This window comes from Falco peregrinus, chromosome 10 (assembly GCF_023634155.1).
Source record: "Falco peregrinus isolate bFalPer1 chromosome 10, bFalPer1.pri, whole genome shotgun sequence".
NCBI classification, from domain to species: domain Eukaryota; kingdom Metazoa; phylum Chordata; class Aves; order Falconiformes; family Falconidae; genus Falco; species Falco peregrinus.
In genome coordinates this window covers 3,618,874-3,637,019 of record NC_073730.1, presented here as the reverse complement: position 1 = coordinate 3,637,019, position 18,146 = coordinate 3,618,874, and the positions used below count along the sequence as shown (strand labels likewise).

The 18,146-nt window shown below is 38.2% G+C and overlaps 1 protein-coding gene across 1 annotated transcript in view; it reads left to right on the top strand.

Annotated features, from left to right (window-relative positions):
• The window catches only part of PLA2G4A (phospholipase A2 group IVA), an 86,091-nt gene that overhangs the window by 34,780 nt on the left and 33,165 nt on the right, over window positions 1–18,146 (top strand). The window contains exons 5-8 of the mRNA XM_055815244.1: window positions 5,512–5,660; window positions 8,304–8,417; window positions 11,597–11,634; window positions 13,816–13,957. Coding sequence (XP_055671219.1) covers window positions 5,512–5,660; window positions 8,304–8,417; window positions 11,597–11,634; window positions 13,816–13,957 — 443 coding nt within the window. The remainder of the gene's footprint in view (window positions 1–5,511; window positions 5,661–8,303; window positions 8,418–11,596; window positions 11,635–13,815; window positions 13,958–18,146) is intronic.

Here is an 18,146-nt window from a genome sequence, read left to right as displayed (position 1 = left end):
TACTGAGTTAATTGATCAGTTACTGGTGCCTGTGTTCTCCAGGAGACATCTTTATTTAGGCCCTTGTGTTAGTCTGTCCTTTCACTAGCATGCAGCAGAGCAAGGGTAAGCCAAGTCCAATAATTCATATATTTGTTAGTATGTTGTTCGTGAGACACTTTTTTTTTTGCAGTTATTTATGCTTATTGATAGATACTATTTTATTCCCTTTTTAAAAACTGGAATATCACTTTAAACTGGGAAAAAACATGATTTGAAAATTCATTACATTTTCACTTGGCTCAAGCAGAGAGAGCAAATCATATTTCCATGCCACTGCAAAGCATATTGTCCAATGAGCCCCCTAAAATTAACTATTTGAATAAAAAATATTATTTAATAATAAGTAATTGAGTTGTTCTTTTTGAATATACATCAAAACTGTGTTTCTTACTTAGGAAGAGATTCATGTACTTGTGCCATGCTGGTTTATTGCGATTGATACTAGTTAACGTTCAACCTGTTGGAAATGCCTTCATGCCCCCTGCTTCGGGTTTCTTTAGGGAGTTGGTAGGTTTGGTAATTTCTGTAAAATTTAGACAGCAGCGAGTGTGCTGCACAGCCTGCTGCACTCCCTTCTCCAGCGAGATCCGCTTGTGCGCAAGGCAGAGCTGGCATTTTTTAGTTTACCTCCCCTTGGAAGACAGAGAGATAGTCCAGCAATGCCTGTTCCTAGCTTGGCATCAGTCAAGCCACTCAGCTGCATGTAACTTCGTACTAACAAAGTAGTCTGGTTAGTGTAACTCTTAAGTAACTGTAGTGCAGTAAGCCAAAACCATGGTGGAAAGTATTGGGACCTAGTGGGATTTTCTGAATGGGGTTGGACTTAATGGTAGAGGGTGTTGGTTAACCACAAGGCAAAAAAACTCCAATGGACCAAACTAACATAGTTCTTTAAGGAAGTTCTGCCATGTCCTTGCTGTAATATTCCTGTAATTGCATAAACATGGTATCTGGAGATCATGGATCCAAAAAATCTGGATCCAGATTTACTTTCTATAATGGGGATGCATATATTAATTGAAATTAAAGTTGATATAGTTGTATTTAACATCCATTATGTTTACAAGTGTTTACAACGTGCTGACGTGGAAGAAAAAAGACAAATTCCTATGGTGCAGAGTCTTTTTGCAGCAAACCAGATTTTAGAATACTTCAAGAACTTTGCATTTCTTTCAACTTTTGGTGGACAAATGAGAAAAATTTTAATAGATGATGGTAGTGGCTTCATCCTTGGCATTTTGTATTTGAACAGGCTTTCTATAGTTTATGTCTGTTATGCTATTGAAATTGGAATGACTGAAATATATATTTAAAATATTAATTATATTAATATGAGGGCCTGATGACAGTCATCTCACCAAATAAATAATGTAAGATCCAATGGTTTCCAATCATTATAGAAGAGTTTACAGGTTTCTTTAATAGACAGATTGCTTAAAGCATTGCTCATTTTTAATGTGAAAATGATTGATCCTAATTACTGTCCATTGTATGTTTCACTTCATGATTCATAATGTAATTTAGAGATAGAATTCTATAGCAATTACTTAACCAGGTGATAAATTAAACAAAGAGAAGTCAATGAATCCTTACTTCCTACCTCTCAGCTATTTCTTAAGCCATTGTGTTTAAAAAGAGAAGTTTAGATGCCAACTCTGCTTTTGTTACTGGATATCTGTCTTCAGCCCCTAGAGATTTGCTGGAGGCTTTAAATCTTGCAAGGGATTGTTAAGAACATTTTGTTAATTACCTTTATAATTCATCTAGTTTAAGCTGTTCATTGCAAGACCCTCTGTTATTTCCATTGACATCAATGCTGAAACTCGATTTTATTTTGTAGTGTAAAAGCGGCATTTTAGACGTACTTAGTTGTCACTTCATATTATTTTTTTCCTGAGAAATACTAATGGAGTCTGGTCCCTCTATTCTGGAGTGTTATATCTATACCATTATGTATGAAGTATGATCTTTTAGTTGCATGCACATATTGAGGCACTTACTGTGAATAGTCAGAGTGCCAGAAGAGAGGAATATGGAATCATACCATGCAGTTGCTATCTTATGGTAGTGCCTGTGTCCATTTGCAAACCTTCCAAGTTTTCCATTTGCAAACCTTCCAAAACTTTACCTACAATAAGAAGCTGAGATGCACTGCAGGTAGCTAACCAACAAGGAGGGGTCATGTGAGAATGCTTGTGTAAAGGATAGAACAGAGCCTAGCTGAGCTGAATAGAAACTTCGGTTTTTTTTCAGAAGTGTCCTGAGGAAGAAGTACACCTTGCTTCTTTTGAAAAGTCTGTGGTTCGTAATTCAACTAGTCTGCTAAAATAGAAAAGTAATTATATGACAGTGTTACTTCTACATAGATAATTCTCTTGTATTGACTGCACTTGCAAAACACCACCTTTTGACCCATAAACTGTTTTGTAAAGGTGCTGCCTTTTATAATCAAAAAAACTTTTAAAATCAAAATACAGGTAACAGCAGTGGTCAAACTGATTTTCACTTATATTTTCAGATTAGTTTTTTGGAAAAAACACACCTGGCAAATTATCCAGCAAAACCGCAAACAGGCATAAATACATCCATGCAAAAGGATACACACTCTGTCTGTTTTATCTGCTTTTGATAACTTTAATTTTTGAAATACATTAAGTCGATACTTCCGTATTACTTGCCAGATTGCTGGTAGCTAGTTTTTGGTCCCCTGCCAATAATGAGGAGTAAGATTTTGATTAATATAGTATAGCTTATAGCAATACCTTAATCAGAGCACACAGTCTTCCAGTATTTTTCCTCTTCATCTGAAGAAGGAAGTTATAAAAGAATAGATTTTCATTTTCTTAATTGAAAATAGCACAAAATAAACTTTCAAACATGAAAGGGCAGATGATTAACTCTTTGCCTCAGGTCAAAAAAGATAATAAAGTCAGGGAATGAGGGTGTGGCTTGGCAGTACTGAGTTACGAAGACTGATTTTTCTAAGTTTAGTTGTTTTGTGCCTTGGGTTTAGTTTCTTTTTCAACACTTATTTGGAGCCTGTCTGATAGGAAGTTAGTAATAGTATCTGTATGCCAACTGTGCAGCGGGATGGGGTTTCCACATGCTTCAGGATTTTGAATACAGATAGGAAACCATTTGCTGCTTGTGTTTAAAAGCAGAAATTAGACTTCTGTAACTTATAGTTAAGGCTGATCACATAATCACATAAAAAAACTGAACGGAAAGGGAGGCATTGACGTTTTGCCCAGAACACTGTTCAGCACCAGTATTCTGGTTAAACCCCAAGCTTTAGTAGACAAGTTCAGTCTCTTGGCAGAGCAAGTCTGTAGTGTTCATTGCCAAAGTAGCGCTCAATATCCAGACTGACCAGATGAGATCTTGTCAGTTTTGATTTTGCTAGATATTTTGCTGTTTTGTTTCAAGGGGCCTTATTTCTGGCACAATTTTGTGTTGTAATTCAGGGGAGCTAATTATTTCAGTAAAACGTAGCAATTAGTTACATCTGTCAGTGAGAAAACAGATATAAAAAACACTTGAGGGTTGATCCCCCTGTTCCCCTGTCTTTAAAGAAGAGACAAGATCAGACAGATTCTTAGGAGCTAATAAAGATTTGCTATTTAAAGGCTTTCCACACTGATCCCCAACTTTAAATAGCTGCTTGTTAATTATACAGGCAGTGTGACCTGCCAAATCGTAGCAATTAGCTAAGCCCCACAGATATGGTGTAAAACTCAAGATGTTCTGGGGAATGCTGTAGCAGTCCAAGGACATTCTGACACAGTGAAATCTTTGAATCGCAAATATTTACATACAAAATTTTAATTGAGTAAGCCGAAGTCTAGAAGGTTTGTTTACTGTCACTAAAGCTTCTCTAGCTAGAGGAATATTTAATTCAAACCACGAGCCTTGTGTATTATTCTGCATCTCCAGAGATATTTGAAATACTTTGTGTGTAAGTTCAGTCTCCCTTTATTTTTGGTGATGGCATCAGAAGATGCATTAATTCTGGCAAGTAGTCCCCCTTAGAATTGCTGGGAGGCCAAACACTTTTAGTTTGGATTCCATTCTGCCCTGGTACATAGACAGAACTTCCTAAGTGGTTTCAAAAAGCCTTTTTTTTGGTTGTTGGGTTGGTTTTTTTCCAAAAGACGATTGATTCCCCTTTGAAAGTATCAAGCTTTTTTGTTTTGTTCTTTTCCTCCTTCTCCCAGCTGAAATGACCATGTGGTTCTGGGCCTCAGCAGTCTCACTGATAATGTTGTACTGAAATCCAAGAGGCTCTAAAAACATTTGACTTTGTTGAAAAAAGTATCTTTAGACTTGAAGTGTGTACAAGGAGGAATGTTCAGACATGTTTCACCTAGTAATGCGTTTTAATCTCTTTCAAAAAGAGATCTTCAAGGAAAGGATTCTTCTTTGTGGTGGGTGTTGTATTTGCTTGGAAACGTTTCGCTAAAGCAGAGGACAAACTTTGCAGAGGGGACGCTGGAAGGATGTGTGTGTTCTACTACAGCAGAGCAGGTGGCTTGTCATGGTCACCAAAACCACAGAAATAACCTCCCATGCTCTCCTGTGAAGGATTTGAGCAATGCTTTAGAGAAATCTGTAAAGGCCTACATTGGCCTTGGCCTAATTTGACAGGAAAAAAAATAATCTCATTGTTCAGAAAACCCCTCACTGGACAGGAAAAAAATTACATGCTTTAGCTGTTTGGAAAGGTAGGATTTTTAGGGCTGCCAACAATGCATCCTCTGCTCTCAGGAATGGCTGTTACTAGACACATCAGATGAGTTTTGTCAATGTGTATTTTTCGCCCACTGATAATTCTGATTAGCTATAGTTGCCATAAGTTTCTATATTTTCAGTTAGTGTTCTGTGCAGTTGTTATTCAAATATACTGTGTAAATAAGATCTTGTTTCTGTGGTGACCTCCAAAAGCTGTGGTGATTGCAGTGGCCTCAGATTTGAGCAGCTCTCCTTATGCTGTGTGTAGCAGTACATAACCGGCCTGGCTGATTTTCTTGATGAATGGCAAACCAACAAAGGTGAAAAAGGATCCAAAACTCTACCAAGCTGCTTGTTTTCCTTAACTGAAGACTGGTTTTGTGTAATACTTATTTCTGTGACAGAGGCCAAAGTAATTAAAGGCTAGAAAGAGAGGAAGGGGTAAAAGCTTTCTGAAATAATTGCGACTGCCTGGTGAAGTATACATATTTCCAATAAACATCAGTCCCAGTGCCATTCTGTTTGCTCAAGGCTTTTTTTTCTCTGCTCTTATACGTATAATGGCTGTTTCTTTTTGGGAGATTGTTACTATCATTGTATCATTCATATATTTATGTTATTTATATAGTTAAAGATTTTCCTGTTATAGACTATGAGGTGATATGTGGTTTCACTTTTGTATTGATTATTACAACCTAAACTTGAGTTTTACCTAATTTGAACGTCTCTCTTGATCTGTAGTGGACACTCCAGATCCCTACGTGGAGCTGTTCATCCCATCTGCACCTGATTGCAGGAAGAGAACAAAACATTTCAATAACGATGTGAATCCTGTGTGGAACGAGACCTTTGAGTTCATTTTGGACCCCAACCAAGAGAATGTTCTTGAGGTAAATCACATGGCTGAGCTGCATCTGGGAAAACGGAAGTGTTGCAGTGTCTGCAAGGTTAAAAATACGGTAGTTTGTACGTGTATGGCATCTGTTTTCTCAAGATTACAACTTTTTTTAGAACATTAAAGGCTTGGTTTTACCTTTAGGCATGATGCTAAGCAAGAGGTGTTGTGTAAATTGAATTATTCAAGGAGTAGCCTTGAGAGTCATTATAAGATATGCCTCTGAGTCATCTCTCAGACTGTGCCTGAGGGCTAGCAGCTTACTGTTCTTTACATCAGCCACAAATTATTTTCGCCCTGCTTTCTACGCTGATTCAGCTATTATGGACAGTCAGTAGGTGCAGGTGAAGTCAAGTTTCTGCCCATTCCCTGCTTCTCTTATTTGTAAGATCTGCAGGAGCTACAGCTGAAATAACTGATGTGATCTGTAGTAGCTCTCATGATACTCAAAAGATGAGTGGAATGGTAACTGGGGAATAGCAGGTAATAATTAAAATATAGTCCCTTGGTTTTACTAGAACTGTATAAAGACTGGGTCAGATTGTGCTTGTAGCTACACTTAGGCAACTTCTCTAGTCATGTATGAATTTATTGAGTACAAAACTTGGTTCAAGGGTTTTTAAAGGATAAATTATTAAAGTCACTGAAAGCAGTGGTCAGCGGCTTACCAGCTGTCTTCTTGGGAACAGTACCACCTCTTATACTCTGCATCTTTATGCATTCTTACATGAAGAAGTTTAGATGCTGGCAAGCCATCGATTTTGTACTGTTACATGATCTCAGATATTTTTGACCGCGTGGAGGGCTGGATCGTTCACTTCCTGCTGTGGTAATGTGACTGCTTCATTGCCCACCAGGGTGAGAACCCCCAGTTATTAGAACACCTTTTATAATTTGGCTGACATTTTGTAAGGTGTTTCTCAGGTTTTGGGACCTTTTTTTTCAGTTGTTGTAAAGTACAGGATTTTACGAGCTGGCATGCTGTTGATTTCCAGCACAGTATGGCCACAGCATACTGCCAGGTTCTGCAAGTCTCTTTCTCCTGTAACAGAACATAATGAGACTGATTATAAATAGAACTCAGAAATGTATCTTTACAATAACTAAAGGCTGTTGTTGATTTGAGACACATGCTGTAAAACTCCATGAAAATTGCCTGCAAAGAGCTGGTGATGGTGATAACATGTAATAATGGTGAATCATGGACCTAGTTGACACATATATTTACATACACATATATGTGTTCATGGTAAACATTCTCTTCACCATGTTTGGTGATGTTTGTGTGCTCCCATTGTTGCACGCACACACAGTGCCTGGCAGAGCCTTTGGATTCTGCGTGGAGTGCAGCGTCCAAATTCAAATCTGTGAAACCACCTTCCCACCCAAAACCTCTGTGAATTCCCAAGCTTACACAGACTCTGCAGTCTTCTCAACTCCTCAGATTATTTTAATCTAAATCTTTAATTCCATCTCAAGTGCACTTTTCACTCTGAAGTGTAAGAAGCTCTCCAAAATGTGATTAAGAAGTTTGTGCTGTTACTGATTTTCAAAGACATCCCTCAGGGATTACAGCGATAAAGTTCTGCAAGGAAACAGAAGGAATGTAGATGCCATTAAAATAATGAATTCTGTCCTAAAATAGAGTTCATCATTTCAAAGCATTGCTCGTGGCACAGGATGAAGAAGATTCTTTATAGCTGAGAAGAGGCGGAACCCAAATGCAGCAACTAGTTATTCAAGTGATTGTATCTTGATTCCATTTGGTTTATGCAAAAGAAAATAGTCCAAGCCGCAAACATATGATAATTTTGAAGATACAATTCCACAGAGTGGAAAAAAATCATAAGCCAAATGAGTTCAGAGAACTCATTTAATAGAAACCATGTAAATGGTAATTCGAAATTCTTTCTGAGTTTCTTACTTGAGAATTTGGAAGGCTGCCACTGAGGAAAAAAACTGCTAGATGTAGACCCACATGGGTAAGAGCTAAAGCATTGAAAGTGTTCTGTGGTATCCACACTCACCTGTGGATAGCATCACATTTTGAAAAGGTATGTGCTCTGACATGGAGAATATGAGAAGAGACTTGAAGATCTGGCTGACTACAGAGAAAAGCTTTGTGTAATTCGGAATGCTGTACATTTGGCCAAATCATTGGTATAAAAATCTTGGTCTGTAGATACAAGGCTAGGATTTCTGGATTTTATCTTCACTAAAAAGTTGTTGTATGTTTTTTGGTGTATCATATTTAAAACTATAGAAGTTTCTCCGTAGAGAAGTGTTCCCAACTGGAAATGTGAAGTAATTGTATATTTGATATGTATAATGTGAAGTTATTATGTCTGCTTAGAAAGGTGGTGAGATTTACTGACAGAAAGTTGCTCAGATAAAAACCCCTTTGTAAATGGTGCTGTCACACTCTTGCCAACTGCATGTCTTGAAGGTGCCACCGACACTATACATAAGCTTACCCTGTTTTAAAAGAAGATGTCTGTTGGCATTGGGTGTTAACTGGGTTGGGTTAGGCCTATTCTTTTTCCATATAGGGTTTTTAAAAAAACTTCAGACACAGACTGTATGGAATGAAAAAAGGGATTTATCAAAGTAGATTTGAATACCCGTTAATTTTTTCTAGGTTACCTTGATGGATGCCAACTACGTTATGGATGAGACTCTTGGCACATCCACATTTCCTATATCTTCTCTGAAACTGGGAGAGAAGAAAGAGGTCCAGTTAACTTTCAATGATGTAAGTTGCAACATTCATGGCTTTGTTGGTGCAGCTTTGAATATGATGGAAAGCTCGTAAAAGAGCACCTGAATTGAGGGACCTAAACTATTGTGTAGACCAGGGTGTACCACGTTTCAGTCTTTTATTAAATGTCTGAATTTTATCTGTGCCGCATTCTGGTGAGATAAAGCTGCTTCACAAATCAATAGAGGATGGTGCTTATAAAGGCCAAGTGGTGTGGCCTGAGGACTCTCACTGAGTCTGTTATACAAGTATTCCCCTCAATCATTTTGTTGAAGGGTAAGGAAAACATTTGCCCTGCTCATGGTACTGGTCACGATTAGATGTTCCTAGATGAAAGGAAATCTGAGACTATTTCTGATCCCATCGGTCTACCTCAGTACTACGTATGTGTGTGTTTTCTTAAGATAGAACTAAGTTTTGAATTCAGTAAGGGATTAGAATATATCATGGAGGGGACAAGGGTGGCAGCCTTTCAGTCAGGAAATCGCTAAATATTTTGGGGCACAGGACTGGTTATCTCAGATGAGGATTGTTGTCTGTGTATGCTGCTCTGAGGCTCATTTTCTAAGTATTCACTGTTGACCGTGGTTAAACACAAGAGTGCTGGCCTAAAGGCACTGTATTTATCTTCTTACAGTCCTTCTGAGAGGAGAATTAAGAGGAACACTGCCATTGAATGCCTTAGTTGTCCCTGCTGAGAGAATCCTCCTTCAAAGTCTAGTTTCAAACTTTCACTTGCTAAACCAATTTCTGCACCACTTGATTCAATTTAGTTTAATGGTCTTTGTAAGCGTGAGAGGTTATGCCAGGTTTGCTGGTCAGTATATTACCTTTACTATTGATGCCTGTGGCTTCCAGAAAGCTAACAGAAATTCTTTTATTATTATATGTTTCACTTTCAATAAATGGCTTTTTTGTAACACAGCCCTAGTTAATATGCAATAATGCAGTAATTGGATTATTGTCTTTAAACACGTACACAAAACAGATGGAGTCAGTCTAGCAGGGATTGTCTGCCTGCACGGTAACTCCTGGAACTTGTCAAATCTGTGTGTAATTGAGCTTGTTTTGCATGTATTAAAATATTGTCATTTGTAAGAGTAACATATCACAGGCCGTTCTGAATATAATTCAGTACTTGTATTTATATCCATCACATCTGGTTATCTTTATATGTATGTATATTGTGTGGATACTGTCTGCATTTCTGTTTTGGGCTATGGCTTATTATATGATCAGAGGTCTTGATTTGACTGCTCTGCTGTTCTCCATGTGATATAACTTTAGAAGTGTGGTTACAGCAAATAACTGGTCAAGGCCTATTTACTGGAAACTGGAGAGTCTCATATATAAGATTCAGTGTTTGATTAGGCATAGCCTTAGGGCAGCTGGAATTTTGATACCCTCCTATTTTTTTCTTTTTTCTTTTTTTTAAAGTTCCTGCATATTTATTTCTCTTTAAGTGCTTCTGTAACTCTTGGACTTCTGGAGTGTGGGCTGACTGCAGATGCTTGGTTCTGCTAGGCATGAGGTGAGGTAGTGAGAAAGAGCTGATGAATAAATTTTGAAAACATAGTTTACAAAGCTCATGCCAATAATATAAGGCCTCATCATATTACAGATATGCTTTAACTTCTCATCAGCACTCAGCAAAACTGGTAGAGAACATAGGGGGCAAAAAAGTGAAAAAAGCCAAATACACTTTGAAATTTTCAAGCAAATAGTAAGGGAACATCAAGTCAGGTTGAGCCTTGTATAGACAATTTTATACACAACCTGTATTCCTGAGATTTCTGAGGCAGTCTGTATATGGTATAGAAAGTGGCATGCTATTCCCCCATTGGAACATTTCAATTCAAGGCTTTATTTAATACTGTGTGTGTACTTTTTTTCAACCATTGGATCACTGCATGGTTTCTGAAGTGCTTTCTAAATTAGTAATATCAGGTGCTGGAATAATGTAATTGCAACCCTGTCTTTGAAGTATTTCCGTAAATTGCTCTTCACTCTGTTTCTTCATGTTCTCTCTTTGTTATTTCTTTGCCTTTTCTTTCTGCCACCACCCTGTTAATATGCTGCCTCATTTACAATTCCCATTTCAGAGGGCAGGAGTGGAGTGCCAGGTCTTACCTGGCCCGTCAGCAGGTATGCGAGATGTGGGAGGCCAGAGGCAGCTTTGGGCTTCTGTATCCTTAAGTACTCTGTATGTGTCAAGCAGATATTCAGTCTGAGGTGTCCTAGCTCTGTCTGTAGTGCTCACATACCACAAACGGGGAAGATAATCCGTCTATAGCTAGAGGCAGAGTGAAACAAGACACTGCTGAGTGTTACAGTCCTACAGGGCTGTACCAGTGTGTCAATGGCCATAGCATGTGAGGGGGCTCGGGGAGGTGAAAATGCTTGTCCATTCTGTCTTAGTTCTAGCAACCTCATACTCTTGGATTTTGCCTAACATGCAATTTGTGCATTAACCACCATTTTTTAACCTCTTGCCTGCAGGCAACCCCTTTTCAGTGCTCTATGAAAGGCAGAGGAGACCAGACTGTAGCTTATGGGTCAGGTAGTTCTATGTGCCTAAGTGAAATCATTATGTAGTGACATTTATTAATTTACTTGCATCTTTCAGAAACTTGTAAACCATCACTCTTCCATGAATTGATAATTTAAGCATATTTAACGGTGGAAAGCGCTTGGTGGCTCTTGTGGGACACAGAGCAGTCATTCCTTTACAAGTCTTTTTTTCAGATACAAGTTGAGCATGAAGTTTACTCAGTGAACTGGGAAGCAAGTGGCAGATGACTGTGGCTGGCAGTAGAAACAAAAGGTCATAAGTGTATGAAGACAATTTGATCCCTTCAGGCCAAAGATGAATAGCACTGTAAAACAGTGATTGTCAGTGGAAGAAAGCCAAGACCATGGGATCTGATGAATGAAAGTCAGGACCTAGCAGCACCTAGCAGCATTTTCAGTGAAAGTGGTGTATTTTAGAATCACATTGTATGCTTTTAAAAAAATACATTCCGTAGAAACTCATTCATGAATTTCAGAAATATCCTCCTTTTTAAAAAAAAATACTTGAACTATTGCCATCAGATATTTTTTTTGTTTGAGGTGTGCTTGTGGGTTTTTCCCTCTGTAAGTGGTGTAACCATATTTAAATACTTCTTGTTTAGGTCACAGAAATGACTTTAGAATTGTCTCTTGAAGTATGGTAAGTATCCCTTTTTTTTAAAAAAAAAAGTTGGAAAATGTATTAGCAGCAAAGGTATTTTTTATTTTACTCTGTTTGTTAGAATTTTCTTAAAAACATCTCAGGTAAAGTACAAATATTCCTTGTTCTAACATAGAAATACCAAGTACTGAAAAGTCAGGGAATTGTAAAATTGAGGGTTATTTTCACATTGTAATTCTATCATGGACTTAAGCACCATTACTTGGACTAAAGGTGTGCCCTTACCAAATGTTTGCTGGGACAAGGCCATCATGTATGAGTTTATCTTCCTGGTTCACGTTAAGTGTTTTCCTTTCAAGGGCCTTTTCTCTGATAAACTCATAGACATCAGGTCCAGCTGTTATCCTCATTATTTTACCCTCTGCGGTAACTTTGCATCTCATGTTAACTTCCAGCATATATGGATGCTCGTTACAAAGCTGCCCCTGAAATGTATTTGAACGTTAATACAATGCAGTGCTGAAGTCAAAGGTGGAGGATCTCAGGTTTTCACCATGTGTAAAGCTAAGCGGTTTCCTACCTTTGTTTTTTTTCTCTCCTCTCTGTCTTTCTCCCTCTTTCTTAGCCTATCTAGGCGAAAGACCAAAAATTACTTTGAAGTATTATCAGAAAAATGTCTTTTAAGTCTAAAAATGAGTAACTGAGAACAAGGCATTTAATGGGTCTTTTTCTGTCTGTAACTATAAGTAGCATTGCTGAGCACTGTAACTGCAAATGTAGAACTGTTTCATAATGACTCCGGAGGCTGACAAATATCCCCCCGGGATAATTTCTGCTCATCGCTTTGTACTAGTAAAGATGCATATTTGGGTGGTCCTTGAGACCACCCCTAAGTCTTCCAGGGCTCGTACATTACAAGTATTTCATATCTTTGAGATTAAATGAACTGAAGGTGCTTGGCTATGTCTTGTTGCTCTTAGGCAGTAGGCTTTGAAATATGTTAAACAAAAGGATCTGATCAAGTTCTGCTCTGTTATTCTTGAATGGCCACATGGATTTTGGATTCTGCGTGGACCTCTTGTTCACGGTGTCATATATACCTTCATGGAACATTACTTGTAGGTCATCTTTTCCCCCCTTTTACTTAATCCCATTATTATTTTACATAATAGTTTTTTGAAAACCCGAGGAATTACTATCTGTGCTTAAATAGATCCATTTCACCATTTATTTTTTCATAAAGGACTCTTAAAAATGCTGCCTTGCAACTAACGTGTCAAAGCATTCACAAATAAATATTTTGTGAATCACAATCACAAATAACTCATTTTTGTAAATATGGGAATTTCAATGATGCAGATACTGGGACGAGCTTGTACACTCTTCTTGCTGCTCTCTGCTAGAGGCAGTGCTGCTGGAAACTACTATAGTTCAAACGCTTTGAATGACGTACAGGCTCGGTGAGTTAACTAGTCCAAAAGAGATGACAGTTCAAATTGTTTGTCTCATATCCATGAGATGAGAAGTGGGAGCTGAAATTGTCGCTTTTATTTAAGTACAGTATTGAGGTCTTTATGCAACCTTGTGTACTTTTTGATCAGAGGATGTGGGGGAAGAAGCTAGAGAAAAAGATTTAGATGTTTTCCTGTGGCCAGCCAGTACCGTTTGTGCTGAGATCCGTATGGGTTTTGATCATAAGACTGAATGGATACAGAGTCAAAATTACCCTCTTCTCCCTTAACTTGAACCTGTAACTTAAGAACAGTGTATGTTAGTGAGAATGTAAGAAAATTTTTCATTACAGGTCTTTGTTCAGTGGATAAGCAGAAAATTCAAATTTATAGACTAAATTTATAATTGTATGTGAGTGGTGAACTCACTTGCTATATTTTAATTTAGAGGATTTTAAGACCATGTAATATAACACTAGAAGCTGTGTATTTTGTGATTGGTTTTCACTAGTATGTGAAGAATGAGGGTTCTGTATAAAATGCATGTCTTAAAGATGCAGTGTGCCATTGTTCCTTGCATCTGTCACTCCATGGAATCAGCAGATACAATGTTGCATGAACAATCATTATTTTATGTTATTTTATTTTATTTCATCTTATTTAAGTTAATGAGGAATTTACTCTTACTCCCGCTCATTTCCCTAGGTGGTATTTTTAATTCTCTTTTGAATTAAGCCTTTTGTTAAAGCCTGTCTGTTTTGCTACACAGCTCTTCGACTGATCTCCGGTTCAGCATGGCTCTGTGTGATGAGGAAAAGAAATTTCGGCAGCAGCGAAAAGATAATATCATGCACAGTATGAAAACATTTCTAGGAGAGGAAAACAGCAAGAACTTGACCACTTCCCGTGATGTAAGTTTGGAGAATTGACATCTAGATTAGTATCACCTTTGGAGTCCTGCATTTGTCTCTCAAAAGAATGAATGAGACATATGAGGTAGAAGGGTTCAATGTAAAGACCGGTGAAAGAACCAGTAAGATCTCTTTTTCCTCTATGTGCATACAGTATTTAGGCAGGAGAACAATTTTTCTTTGCTCTAAATTTATAGATTAAAGTTTAAGGAGACAAATTCCTGTGCCAAAATAAAGCTGCACTTAAATAAGATATGCCCAGTATGTGTAAGAGGACTATACTATATGCCATCATAGGATAGAAATCACAGCTTTTCATTTCCACTGGCGCCTGAACAAACTGCTGTGACTTTTATCGGGTTCTTTATTGTTTTAATCCTTAGCAGGCTGTGCCTAGGTTAAAATTGGGCAAAGGAGATAAATCCATGCTTTTCATTTTGCTCTGCTTTTGAATTCCATGCTGCTTTGAGGTGTTGCTTCTGAGTTGAGATCGTCATCTGAAAAATGCCTAAAGGGTGTGTGAAATACCTGCTGCAGAAGAAGCATGCGGTGGCTCTGGGCACGCGCTGAACTGCAGAATCTGCCCTTGCATGCTTGATATCCAGCCTGTGCTCTTTAAGTGGCCTTGGCTGTGTGGCCTTCATGTCTAAAAGATTAGGCAAGGAGTGAGATGTTTTAATGTTAAAGTCATCTTAGAAATTATTTTCTTTCTTTCCTTTCTTCTTTTCCTTTAGCCCATTTTATAGGATTAGGATGATGAAATTTATTGCTTAGAGAATGTGGGAAACTGCAGCTTTCATTGACTCGCTGGTGCTCAGTCAGAAAGTTAAGCCAGCAGATCTAGATGGACTGATTGTGGTTTGGGTCACATCAAAGTGAGGAAGGGTGCCAAACCCTGCTGATCTTTATGGTGATTTCATAAAACACAGCGTTATTTTGAGTTAATTAAGGGTAAACTTGGTACAGATCCACTTGTTTTGTAGTAGCTTTTCCATCCTCCTCTTTCTAACTTGCTTTTCCCCTCCCTTGTTATGCTTCTTTTCTTGTTCTTGTGGCAGGAAGACTGTGCCTGTGGGGTGTGCGTGTCAAGCAATGAACGTTCCTTTTGCGCATTTTTAGTATAAGCAAAATGTGACAGTCTTTTGTGAAACTGGAACCAACAATGAAGAATTACTTTTTAGTTTCTGTGAAGTTTTTTAAGCAGGTGGTAAATGTGTTACTGTTGTATACTTTTAAACCCTGTTGCATAATAAAATGTGCTTGTGTGAGCTTTCTGAAGAAGATGAAAGAATTTGACACGCATCGTACATATTTTATTTGTAGTGATATGAATTGTGCATATTGTGAAGGAACATTTTCAAGGTTTTTTAAATTTCGGTTCAGTTATTTTAATCTTAATGCATGCAAATCTTACCAGAACAGCTATTTGTGAGCGTGACATTGGTCTGACCTTCTGCAGCAGAGTATCTTTGTCAGAAAGGATGCAGATACTCTGCCAAGATCCAGTTAGAACTGGAGTGATAGTCAATGCCTGAAGTATCAGTTCTGTGCAGGTGGGATGTATGCATGAATTATTGTAAATGCTAGGTAGATTTCGTATTCTTTTTGACATCATCTTCCCTTCTTATTCCTCGCTGTCTCAAATACTGAAATTTTATCAGTTAAATTACATCTTCCAAGACCAGACAGTAATTTTTAATTGTAGGCTTATCAGCCCTAGGAAGGACTGAGGTAATGTGATCCTCCCGGTTTTCATACGCCAAGTGTGTATTTCCAAGCTGACTTATCAGAATTTTTAGCTGCTTCGAGCGATGAGAAAAACCTTTTTGTCAAATTAAAATATAGTTTTGTCCTTTCAGCATGTCATTTTAACTTTTATTGCTACAGATGGAAGAAGCAGGAGGATTTATAGGATGTCTGTAGTCTTAACATAGCATCAGAAGTCAGGAGACATAATGAGCGTTCTTAGCTGCCTCCGAGTCATTGTTTAATCTTAAACAAGTCACTTACTCAAAGTTCACCTAAGTTTCTTCATCTGTGAATAGCAATATATGTGCCTTGCAGGAATGCTGTAAGACTGTAATACCAGTGAAGTAATTATACAACTCTGGATGGGGAAGTGAGTACTTCCAAATTTCCTTTATCTTGAGGCACATTCTGAAAACGCAGAGGATGAGATTTCTTGTACCTGTGGTTTTGCTCCATTTATTTTGTTAATTTTTGTTCCTTTAAACAATTTTCTAGAAACACTGTAATCAATTAAAGAAAGTGTCTTCTCTAAGACTGGATTTGAAGACAAAAAAACTAATAATCATCTCTGTACCTCATAGCAAACCACCACAGGTATTCTTGTCCAGATTTTGTGCACTATGTTTCCAGGGCATTTAGTTCAAAACATCTGCTCCACTCATTGCCAAAACAAGATTTAATAGATTTCAGGTTTTTTTGGGTTTTGGTTTTTTTTTTTTTTTTTTTGCCAGATTACTGGAAAATATGATTGAATGGCTGTGTCCAAAGCTTGTTTTTCTGAAAAAATATCTTCTTTCCCAAATCCTTTCCATTTTCGTGCCCAGTTTGGTGATTAAGCAGTCAGCACTTGAGATGAGGCGCCTATTGATTGAAGTGGAACTGTGTGGTGCTGAGTTTGTCCACATCGTACAGTGCCCCGTGGATCCTAGAAACAGTACAGATGTATTGACAAAACACTTCATTAGTGTTGTTAAATCCTGTTCAGTGGTGTTTGGTGATGTCTAAGCTAGTTTGTTCAAAGCTAGCTTCAGTCCCTCAGCACTGTGCCATGCAGACCAGCCATAGGAAAAAGAAATCCATGCTGGCATGGCCTTTTGGTTGTTCAAAGTGGGCTCAACCATATAGAATTGAGCATGGCATTGTGGCCAGGGATGGGAGCAACGGGCTTTTTTCTCCAGGACTTTCAAATCCAATTCACATTTTTGCCATTGACTCACCACATCACTTTCTTCTGCGTCACTCTACCCTTTTGATCTGAGTTTACTCATCTGCCTGAATGGGTTTGGTACCTCTGCCATGGTTTTACTGGTTATGCACAAAGGACTTGGGTTTCAGAGTGCCTGAGTGTGGAGTGTGTCAGCCCCAGCCTGGGTACGTGGAGAAGTGTGCGTGCCTTGGGATCCTACCTAGTCTCCATTCTTTCCTGATTGTGAGATGGCTTCTTGGTTCTTTTCCCTTTGTACTCTGCAGCTACTCCCCCCTGCCCCTGCCCTGTTTATCCTAGAGGGCAGCTTGTAAGATGGGTTTATGTAACTTCAAATTTTACTGTTTTTTGCCCTTAAATGTGTTGGAAACCAGTTTTCAGCTAAAAAGCTGCTTTGACAAACCTAACTGCTTGGAAACGTACTCTACCTTACTCTGCAAAGCAGGAAAGGACTCAGGCTTCATCACCTGACTTATGCCTACAAGTCAGCTTGTATTCAGCTGGCTGAAATAAATGAATGTAAATGTCTAGTAGGTGCTTCTCTTCAGTTATTTTTTCATCATTTAAAAACTTCATTTAGTGTGGGAAGCTTAACTTAAGCTGCTGCTCTCTGCTCTAGAACTCTTTATTTGAATTTCATTTATAGAAATAAAGTAGTGATTGCAGCTCTTCATACTTTGCTATCAAGTGGAAATTATGAGGTACTATACATCCCCCACCTCTCAGTATACCCACCCTCCCCCAGTATAGGAACCTATGATTCCCAGAATGCCTGTGAAGATTAAGTGTACAGGAAGCATTTGCAGTCAGGATACCAGTGACTCTTCTTGACATTCTTTATTGATCCTCCTTCTGGATTTCTCTGGATCCTGAAGAAAACTCAGATTTTCCCTTGTGCTCATGCCACCTAACTGATGAATAGATTTGTTGAATAGTGGTGCTTTGGAAGTGTTCTTGCATACTTTTTCCAGGCTTGCACCTGCAGACCACTGTCTTCATCCTGTTTGGATTTGTCTGTGTAGGTTAATTAGGTAGTGGTTATAAAGAGCTTTCAAAGCCTAACGTACATGATTAAATTTGTGATTAGTAATACGGTTCTTCTGTACAAAGCAACTGCTCCGTTATTGGGGTGTTGGCTTAACAAAACAGGCATGTCCTAAATCATTACCTTTGTTTTGTCATTTTTTTGATAGATCGCTATCTCTGGAGGTGCATCATGAATGCTGATGCCAGTAA